The sequence below is a fragment of the Epinephelus lanceolatus genome, chromosome 4 (assembly GCF_041903045.1).
Source record: "Epinephelus lanceolatus isolate andai-2023 chromosome 4, ASM4190304v1, whole genome shotgun sequence".
In the NCBI taxonomy this organism is placed as follows: domain Eukaryota; kingdom Metazoa; phylum Chordata; class Actinopteri; order Perciformes; family Serranidae; genus Epinephelus; species Epinephelus lanceolatus.
This window is the reverse complement of record NC_135737.1, coordinates 17,136,971-17,147,805: the sequence shown is the minus strand read 5'-3', so window position 1 is coordinate 17,147,805 and position 10,835 is coordinate 17,136,971. Positions and strand designations below refer to the sequence as shown.

General features: G+C 38.4%; 1 protein-coding gene across 5 annotated transcripts; it reads right to left on the bottom strand.

The window, feature by feature from the left end:
- Nucleotides 1-406: 406 nt before the first annotated feature.
- Nucleotides 407-6,653, bottom strand: LOC117259609 (arfaptin-2-like). Of its 5 annotated transcripts, none has more exons than XM_033631062.2 (10): nt 6,250-6,653; nt 6,026-6,134; nt 5,213-5,321; nt 4,847-4,909; nt 4,195-4,281; nt 3,950-4,053; nt 3,334-3,555; nt 3,092-3,249; nt 2,816-2,990; nt 407-1,802 (listed from the first exon to the last, which is right to left on the bottom strand). In XM_033631062.2, the coding sequence occupies exons 2-10, from the start codon at nt 6,122-6,124 to the stop codon at nt 1,647-1,649; spliced, it is 1,173 nt and encodes a 390-aa protein (XP_033486953.1). In that variant the 5' UTR covers nt 6,125-6,134; nt 6,250-6,653; the 3' UTR covers nt 407-1,646. The 5 variants fall into 5 exon arrangements, with proteins under 5 accessions (XP_033486953.1, XP_033486954.1, XP_033486956.1 ...); XM_033631063.2 differs by having other exon boundaries at nt 6,329-6,653; XM_033631065.2 differs by lacking the exon at nt 4,847-4,909 and having other exon boundaries at nt 6,250-6,650.
- Nucleotides 6,654-10,835: the final 4,182 nt, after the last annotated feature.

Below are 10,835 nucleotides of genomic sequence, written 5' to 3'. Positions count from 1 at the left end.
GCTGTAATTTCCATGGTCTCCAGACTGCATTTCTAACTTCCTTTCACTGAGTACTTTTAGTGTGTGAAGTTTGCTGAACTTAAAAAGGAAATTTATGTTTCAAACAGCAGCATAAACAAGAAACTGCTGCCAAGATCACAAACACTGTTTAGTGAGCGTTTCATGTGCCTTTCTAAAGTAGACTTACTGAACGGCACTTTCAAAAAACTAAAGTATAATTTGATGTTTATGAAACAAAATAATAAGTCTCGTAATAAGTCATAGAAAGCATGTTAGAGATATATCAGTTTGTATTATCATGTACATAATTGATAGTGCCATACAAATAACATACTGTGAGTTTTCTGTACATAATCTGAGAGCTTCTCATCTGAAACAGAGATCTGTTCAACGCACGGCACAATTAAGTGAAACAAAACATCCAGCAGATTTATTGGAAATGCAGAACAAGACAAAGACAATCAGCGGACTAGATTTTAAAAGAAATATACATAACATACAATGTTGTGTCACAAAGTGATTGGTAAATAAATAACACAGAGTAAGAAAAAATGTACTCATACATTCTGTCCTTGAAGAGACACTGAAAGTTGTTCTATAACCTAGAGTGCATGTTGTATCACATGTATCCAGTATTTCCACTGTTTGATTTTGAGACTTCAAGAGTGAGTCTCAAAGGCTGTCTTTAGTTGCACACTCACGCCTCCTATTAAAACATAGTCAATCAAACACTGGCAATCTGTTGCATTTTGATTTCTTTATGATAGTTCAGATGTCTGTATTCATCAAAGCATCTGATATATGAATTGATTCTACGTTACTGAGTGTAACATCTGTTTTTGAGGCTTGTTTCCATGTGTAAACAAGAGAGACACTTGTAACTGTGCTGCAGGAGGACATATCTGTAGCTACCCAAATTTCAGGAGATTCAAACTAATTATGGGTTGGATATTAGGTTAGAGAAAATCTCAATATTCAAAATATAATATTATCCCTTTTATGCATGTGAAGTGTAAACCGACTGTTCAGGCAGGTATACCACAAGGCGGTATTAGAAGCAAAGTGGGATAACTTTAAGAACTTGTATCCTGATGTCTCTGATTTAAATCTCTTAAACTAAATTCAAAGAATACGGTTCAGTCATGCATACTCAAGAAACATAAGTACAATTTCAGAGGACATTCCAGAACATTTTTGACATTATCCCACTGACTTGCTAATCTCATTTGCGGAATTCCTTCAATGTAATATACTCTGAAATACAAGATAACGCTTTAGACAACATTGAAAAACAACAAAATAATGCATGTGCAAAACTGCCAAGGGGTATTTCCACAACAGTAGACTATACTGTACATAAATAAGAAGTGATATTCATGTAAATGATTGTGCTACCTAAAGAATAAGAAAGTAACAAAAGGTAATTTTGTGACTTAACAAAAAGATTCTAAATACAACTGAAATTGTTGTACCATCTACGTAATAAGTGATACTGAAAAACATTACAAAAGAGATATCTCATGTTTTTCTTTATCACTGGCCCAATCAGTCCTATAATTTATGCGCTGCAATCTTGTCCATCTAACCATAATGCCAAGTTCTTCTCTGACTGGTTCGTCACTATACAGCTGAACCCTGAGCGCTCTTTACTGCTCCTCCAGCCAGGATGGCTTGTCTGATCCTGGGGGCTTTAACTTTACATTGAACTGTATCAAAGTTTGTTCCAACTGCTCCTGGTTGCCAGCAAAGTAAGCTGAGATAGCATTGTGAAAGAGAAGCAGCTGTTTGTGCATAACCTTCACCTAAAAGAAGAAAAAACAGAAGAGGGGAATTCTGCCATTACAAAAACAGTTTCAAGTGTTTACAGGAAAGTACAGCCCCATGGACATCTGTTAGGATGACATGTAGTAGCTGCTCAGATTAGTTTCTGAGAAATCAACCTAATAGCAACTTTTATGTTACATTCCTCCATGATGTATTCTCAAGTGTCCAGCAGGCTATTTAGATATTTAAGACATGAAAAGTCTTACAAACAGTGAGTAATGTTGATTTTTATCTGTCTTATTTTTCATTAACTTGGCACAAAAACCAAAAATAAGACAGAATTATGCTTTGTTCTTAAACAGTGTAGCTCACAGGTGTTTAATTTCACACATCTCAGGCATTCTCTCTCTTTACTGTAATTATTTACAGAATAATAGGCTTGTGTGCAAAAGAGTCTGTCTGTCTCTTTTAGTTTGACCTGGACTGCCTCAATAGATGCGTACCAGCAAAGGAAAAGATGCATTTTGTGCCCTAATGTGGAAAATCGGTCCTACACCACTGCTGCAGGACATAGTAAGTCAGAAGTAACACAAGACTTACTAAACTTACTGTAAACTAGACATTATTTCACAAATCAATGATGTGACAAAGCAATGACAGATTGGAATGCATCACAGTATGCTCCATCTCTTCTTAATATAAATTACCAGCTTGCTGATTTTTTTCCACATTTAGAAATGTGTCCAAAAGCAATTCTGAGCTGGTGTTTTTTTAAGGAGTAACTTGGCTGAAGAGCAGTGTTCACTGGTTGACAGATTCAAGCCTGTTTGACTTCTGACCACACCCAGCATCACTGATGCCTGTTGGGTGTGTTTAAAGGTGTGCACTGTTGCACGTGTAACCACTCCAAACAATGATGTCAGGGGAACCTATAATACACCTTCATCACTGTTAAACCAGTGGAGATCAGTAAAAAGCAAGATTTCAAGAGACATGGAGTTACTTTTTAAATGTGCAGATATAGGAAATAAAACAATTGTAAACCACAAACCTTGTTTTCCTCCAGGAATTTAAGCTTGATGGTGACATCACTACGCAGCCTTTCATATTTGTCTCTGTGGATCTGATAGTCATGCTGAGCCATCTCAATGCGGACCATGGCAGCTGCATCCCTAGGGCCCAAACTCAGCTCCTCCAGATCAGAACGATAGGCATCAAACTCAAGTCTGCAAGCAAAAAAAGTTCAGGCTGTCACAGACAGGTATTCACCACACAGGAATTCAGATCATATTCCTCAACTCCTTAGCTGGATATCAGGGTTTATTACCTTGCATTTTCATACTGCTTAATGGTCAACAGAGTATCCTCCATTGTTTTGTTTACCAGGGTGTTGACACTGGACACAAAGAAGTTAATGGCACCGAGCAGGGCCTCGCCATTCCTACACAACAGCTTTTGTGTCTCTGCATTATACCCAAACTCGTCCTGAAAAGGAACACATAACTTTTACCTGCTAGCTTCAATTGCACGTCACATCACATGGAAAGCTTTCACAATTCTGTACACTACCTGCAACTCTGGGGACTTCTGGCTGAGGTCGGTGAATGTGTCTCCTAAAGCCTGTTGTGTCTGCACCATGCTTTGAAAATGAGTAGTGAGTGCAGTGGCCAATCTAAGGATGTTTTCATACTTGCTCTTGGTCTCTCTTAACACGTCAATCTGAGCTTCCAGTTCCAGGTCTACTGTTCTTGAACCTCTGCCAAACCTCTCTGAGAACATCTGCTTTGTACACTGCATAGTGGACATGGACAGAGATTAGATTAAACCAAGCATAAGGAAAATTAAATGAGGTTAAGGTGGTACAAAAACATGGAATCACTTTAACTGAGGTATAAGTTGCTAAAAAAAAAAACTGCTGAAGATCACATTTCAGTGAAGCAAATACACATGTAACAGTAATAATATAGGGTAATGCAGTGAATATTCTTAGTAAACCGGATACAGAAGCAATATGGATAAGCCTGGTACCAAACAATACCACAAAATTGCTCATATGTATTTTAAATGTCTCTTAAATGTTATGTTCAATACATGCAGTTGTAAGAGGGATTAATAGAATCAACATATCATTTTATCAGCTTATGGAAATTTTGGAAACAAAGTACATACACACAATGCATGATACCTTGTATGTGTTTATGCCCCATTTCTTTACACTGTCCAATTTCTCCACTGCCACACCTCGAGAAACTTCTTCAGTTGAACTGCCAGTGTTATTGTTTGATGACCCTAGCAGAGAAAACAACAAGAACAATGTACACGCTGTGGCATGTTATTCTATCAAAGTTTACAAAGCAGAGGTTTGCAGAAATTGCATGGGTCAGGGAATGAGTGAGGATGGCGTGGACATGGTGATGAGCCTGGTGATACCTGGATGCAGGTCTGTGTGTTGGGCAAGTCGACTGGCTGCAGATTGACTTTTAGGCAAGCCGACACCTCTGGATTTCATGCGAATGTCTGAAATGAGCATGGTGATGATAAAGAGTGAAGATGAGAAAAAAGCACGGAGTGAAATATGTGCCGAAAAAGTCTGGCAGTGAGATATGTAGCTTAACAGCAGAGTATGTAGACTGAAAGAAAAATGTTAGGTTCTGTGGTGCAGGAAACATAATAAAACTGGAGTTAAAGAGGTTCTAAAATAATCCGCCATGCAGGTTTTGTCACGCAGAAGAAAAGGATTTATAAAAAGATGAAAATGGACTTAAAGGGATGAGAGGTAACTACCAAGCAATTACAAAACAGTCATCCAAAGTACATTTTACAGTACAAAAGAGGACATTCTTATTAGACAGCAATACAACATTTAAAGTGACAGCCCTGTAATATCAGGTTAGTGCACCCCTAATTTTGAAAGCTGCCAAAACATTTCTTGTTGCTTAAGCTGTGAGTTGAAGAGGTACGAGCAAGGTTGCATACATCTCCATCGGTCAGGCAATATCAAAACCTCTTACACGGGGCCAAACAGACCAACATATAAAGGTTAACTTAGAAAACAGAAAGGACCGTCAGAATACACAGCCACCTGGTCCTGGTGCAGGGGCTCGTCTTCTGTCCAGATACTCAGGGTTGAAGCGAACTGCAGGCCCTATGGGATACGGATGTTTGTAACGTGAACCAAGAACCTAGAGGTCAGCAAACTCTCTAGTGACACATCAAATTACAAGGAGGAAAAGCTCTCAGTATGGTTTCTTAAAGAGGCATTAAGTATCGACCTCTTTGGTGACTTAAAGATTGCAACAACATTGACAGGTCTCTGGCAGAGTGCATGGCAGCCTGCGCAGCCTGTTGGGAGGGGATATAGATTCATGATGTCTTTGCAGCATGAACAACAAGAATAAACAACAAAGCAAAACCTGTGAGGGATGGCAGTCAGGTTTTCTCGCAGTACCTTTGATGGTGCTGGTAGGAATGATGCCCCCTGCAGGTCCTCCATAACCGCCTGAGACAATGCTGGTTTCATTCAGGTTGGGTCCAGACACCATCACCTGCTGCAAATCCTGATGAATTTACAACAAAATATCAGTAATTAATGTGCTTAAAAATGCAGTGAATATTATTACAGAACCAGAAAGCTGCAACTTCATTTTTCACATTAACAACTTAAAGTAACTTCCAACCAAAACAATTATTATTATATTATTGAAAATCAGATGCATAATTTGCAATATTCCAAAATTAAAATAAGAACAAGAAAAGTGCAAACAAGGATTTTTTTGGTTCAAATTTAATAATTTGTTATATTTTGTCACTTGAAACCACATCAAGAATTTGCTTATCTGCTGTGCTGCTATTCAATATGATGCACCCAGCATCATTTTTCTCATGCAAACAGACATATTATTCATGTAGGACTACTGATACTGCAGCTGTCTTAACCCTGTCACACTGTACCTTAATGAGACATAAAATGATGCACTATGAATTTTATTGACTGCTTCCAATTAATGTCAGACTTAGTCCCTCTCCATGCACTCAACACATCATTGTCAGTTGCAGGTATTGATGGTGATAGTGGTGTATAGCTACTGTACATAGCTACAGGCCTGTGCATGGTTAGGTAACTGCTGGCCTAACCAGCCTCAGTCCCAAACTGTGCTATAATGTGAACAATGATAGAGAAGCACAAGTTGAGCACAAGATGCCAAAACAGGTTTAATAAAAGAACACTGTCAGTGAGGTGAGAAAAATGTGACTAACTGACCTGCTCTAGGCTGTCATCCTCTGGCAGATTCCCTGTATCTCCATTGCTGTTAATGGGGATCTCCATGGTAGCAGCCTTGCTCATGATACTGTCTGCCATAATTAAATCTCTGCAAGACAGCACCAAACATTGACACATAAAAATGGTAACGTGCAAGCAGTTTGACCAAATAATGATCATAAAGCGTTCAGGTCCACATCGACACAAAATAACAGCTTGCTCACATTGTTGCTAACGTGGCTAGCTAATCTCAGCGGTGCTGATGTGGCTAGTTGGCTACAACTTGACAGCTAGCTTCCTCACCACTGTGGCAATCTGATATTTGGAGCCAGGTCCAGTCGTCCGAGGGAGAAACAAGCCGTTGCTTGCACTTAAAATGCAAACTAATTTCAACAGGAAAGCGCCGTTGTCTTTAATTATCATTTAATGCTAAATCCATGTTTATTTTCCAGCAGTGTTCACGTTATCTGCCTGCTTCCATGTAATTCAGACAGAAAATCCCTGCATCCAGCCAGCTCGCAGCTTTAGTAGTATCACTTCGAAATAAAAGTTGACGTGATTTTTATTCTATTGCATGTCAAATGGCAGGGCTTTAAAAGCAAAGCACTTCGAGTAAAACAGATAATCTATGTTGTCCAATGCGTGTCGTTTTCCAAATCAGAGACTGTAAGCCCACATTGTGAATGCATGCTTTTATTGTGAAGGATAATACCGTTAACGTAGCATTATCGTCAAGCCTCCTCCCCCCCTTCATCTTCCACGTCGTACAGTGTCGACGTAGCTTTATCCCTAAACTGTAGTATTACCCTGCTCCTGAAGATGTCACTATCATCTCACTGACTAGTCAAAAGACAGCCTGACATGTCACACAATGCAGTAACTCTCCATCAGTAACTCCATTTAGGCGCTGGCCCTTCAAATGTTGTGATTACTAACCATTAGAATGAAGGCTGTTGCGTCCTGCCTGGGACATTGATTGCAATATCTCTTGAAATCAAACTGTATAAATACAGTCGTTTGTTTTGAGATGTGAAAGGCCTGGAGATAGACTTCACCCTAGTAAACTCACCACACTTCCAATTATTTGCCTCATTTGTTTCAATCAGGGATGCGAGCAGAGTGCACATGTTCTCCAAATGTAGAAGTTTTTCTGTAATTACTCCAGGTCTAAACAGAGAACCAACCCCTCACACCCACCCACACTGTACTCCTACAGTAAAACGGCTAATTTTCCTTGATGTGCTGACTTCCTGAAAGTGACATATTTTCCAAACATTTAAAATCTCATGTTGAAAAGAACTTTTTTCGCCTTCTTGCTTCTTCTTCATCTCTGTCCACCTTCTTTTTCGGCCTTTGCACTTTACTGAAGTTGACTACTGCACCCCCAAGATCAAAGACAGCAAATCATGAAGCCGGGTTAGTCATGTTTTTCCCTTAATCAACAAATCAACACGTCAAAGGTTATTTGATTGGTATATGTTCTGTTTTTGATCCTCCTGTCAAAATTCATACAGTATTACATCTGACAAGGTATTTACCATATACAAACATAACTAAGTATGTTTACATTGGAGCATTCTCAGTCATCAGATTCACAAGATATCTAGAGGTATGTAGACAAACTAAAGTTTGATCTACAAGTTAAAGAAAATTACTTTTCTGGTTGTTGAATAGTGTCTGCAAAATGTTTGCTGATTTACAAAACTAACAATCTGACAAGCATGCAGGCTTCACACTGCAGCTGGCCAGGTGTGAGGAGGTAAGAGAGAATGCAGGATTGTAACATCTCTTTTTAGCTCTACTTCTATTCCTTTTTGTATATGCAAATGAGTGTGACACCATGAATACCTTTAGGTGTTATTATGACCCTACTTGGAGTCAGTGTCTGATTTCGCTGTTTAGGGCTACTGTAGAACAACATGGCGGACTTGGTAGAAGAGGACCTGCTCTGATTGTTGATGAAAACGGCTCATTCTAAGGTAATAAAAACACAATTCCTATTTCCAGGTGATTACAAACTAATGAAAATGTAGTTATTAATATTATTTGCCATTTCTGCTGATAGATGCCCCTAAATCCTACATACTGGATCCTAAATATCTTGGTTGAGAACAGCGGTCCAATTGGTAAATCCCAAGCAACCTCTATTCTAACTTCGTCTGGTACAAGAATGCATATATTTCTTCACATATGGAGCAAATACAGCTACATTTGATACTGTCAACAGACTAAGTTAGAATACATATACAAGTCTCATCAGTCAATATATAGCTTATAGCCTATTGCCACTCTTTTTAGGGCAGGAACTGAGGTCACACAAATAAAAAGGTAATGAGGCTGTTGCTGTTACCATCATCACAAAGCTAAGTATTTCAGTGGTTGACCAGCTACAGTACTTTGGTTCCTGTTTGGTGAGTGAATAATTGTATGGGTATGTTTTGACTTACCATTTGAAGCAAGTGACTGACTCAACATCCTTTAGCTCCAGTACCTTTGACCTCCACATTATTCAAGGGCCAAAGAGCTTGCTGTTGCTGAGGCTTGAATTTTAAAACCAGTTGTATTGTGTTTTGGAGTGGAGGTAAAGGATATGATGTGCAGCAGTTAGTTATTAGCATTGTAAGGGATTGCAAGCTGCAATTAAGTGCCTAGGGCTTGTTTAAACAGACTTTAATCACAAATGCTCTCATGTTTCAGCATGTTAATGGGATAAACATCACATTATCTTAGCTTCATGACAGTCAACAGTTTTAACAAGAGCAGCAGTGGGGGTTTTATAACAGTTGTCAAACTCTGTCTTCTCTCACCCTTGGAAATAAATTTTAAGACACCAAATTCTCACACAGGAGAATGTAAATTTAGTATCGCCTATAAATTTAGAACAAGACCAAATTAAATTTTAAAGGTCTTAGGCAGGGTCTCCTTTGAGACTGCACTGCGTGTCACAAAGTCAGCGTATGCATGAGGGGAGCATGAGACCCAAACCACAGTGTACCCCTCCCCCTGTCATTTTAGAGAATAGTTCAGCTTGTTTTTAATGATCATTAAGCACGCTTCCAGATGTTGGGAGGTAAATTCATCCTCACACACTCCCCTGTGCTCTGCACCAGCAAACAAAAGTACTGGAGTGAGACAGAGAGATCCAGAAGAAAAAAACAAAGCAGTGCTGCCTGCATCCTCACTCCATGGGAATTACAAACAGTGCTCAATTTTTACATTATAGAGCATATGGAAGTAATTTTTTATAGTGTCTTTAATGTTCTATTTCAAACAGTCAACCTTTTTCCCAGTTGGTGGTTCAATCAATGCTCTCTGAGTGAAACAACAATTCATCAACATAATAGATCCTTAGATGCTTTGAATGGCAATCGTAGAATGACTGGAAAAAACAACACAAGAACAATACATATTTATGTGCTTTCCCTTCGCTGAACAAAGTTTGAACAGTACACATATGGGTCTATGTGAAATAATGCATGGTTTAGAAGGGTAAATTATATTTCTAAGAAACATTATTTTGATTGACATATGTGTTTTTAAATGTATCCCTGCTGACATAAAGACTCTGTTCCATTTTTTTACTATCCTCTTCATTTTAAGCCTTTCATTTAGGAATAAACAAAGAGCTGTCAAGAGAATTTCTATTATTTAAACTGAGTCCCAGACAACTGAGAAGAGTAATATTTTAACACATGAAAAGACAAAAAAAACAAACTTAAGGGTATTTTTTAAGTGTTAAAGGTCATTTTTATTTTCAAGACATATTTTCTCTTCTATACAAACCACCTCTTTGTCAGTGAGCACAACGACCTTGGCTATATGGCGTGAGAGCAATGGCCCTCCAGAAAATACAGGCTTTACTGTTGCTCTGATGTTTCAATTAAATTCACCTGCATAATCAGAGGGACAACCAGTCAGAGGCCGCAAATAAACTGAGAGGGCAATTTAAGAATCGTAAATCCCACAAGGGCTTGTTGGCATTTTCACTGAAGTGTTAAAGCAGTTGTTAATTTTGTTTTCATGAACGCTACCTTTGGTTGGCGCACAGAGGCTGTGGTCAGGATATGCACGAAAGGGCAGTTGTTTAGTTTATACTGTTTACTCACTTTGTCATGCAATTTTCTGTTTTCCAGGTCTCCAATTTTGCAAACTCATTTATTTTAGTTTCAGGCATTTTTTCAAACCATGAATTAGGACTGCTATACGAAGATATTTGAACTCCATGTTAAATATAATACTGTATCGTAGTATGATATAAATATATCTTGCTCGCAAAACTTAAAAAAGCTATTATAATGATGATTAGTTATAATGGCTATACAAGTATTTCTTGAAATCAGAATATGTAAATGGAACATTTTGAGCCATGAAGCACTGCAGATTCTGTCAATTACGGCTTTATTTAAGCTGCAAATGGCCATCAAATGCAGAAAAATGTCCATGATAACTCCCACCTTTCATGACAAAAGGATTCCTGCCAATTAAAATAACTGTCTATGCTCATTTCCTGAGATATGCCAATCATTTGAAACTTGTATTGCAACATAACAACTGATGAGGCAAAAGATTTCTGGTTTACCAGATGCCTCCTCATACTGTATGTTCACATTTGTTTAGACTGCTGCATACATTGTGCTGCCGCTCAGTAAATAATCATGCAGCTTCACCAAGTGTGGAAAAAAATTCTGTGGGAATACAAGGAAAGTGTGGGTGTCTTAAAGTCATTAAACTACTGAATAAAAATCTGTACAAAGCAGGGTTATTTGTGGACATGTAACCATGATGTTTATTGACTTAAGGGTTGTTAGGA

Bases quoted from the DNA above. Each gene is read 5' to 3' on its own strand.
- LOC117259609 (XM_033631062.2), bottom strand. From the start codon at position 6,124: ATGGCAGACAGTATCATGAGCAAGGCTGCTACCATGGAGATCCCCATT. The intron at 4,910-5,212 runs GTACTGCGAGAA...CGTATCCCATAG, and splicing joins TCCTACCAGCACCATCAAAG to GGCCTGCAGTTCGCTTCAAC. The intron at 4,054-4,194 runs GTATCACCAGGC...TTTCTCTGCTAG, and splicing joins ACACACAGACCTGCATCCAG to GGTCATCAAACAATAACACT.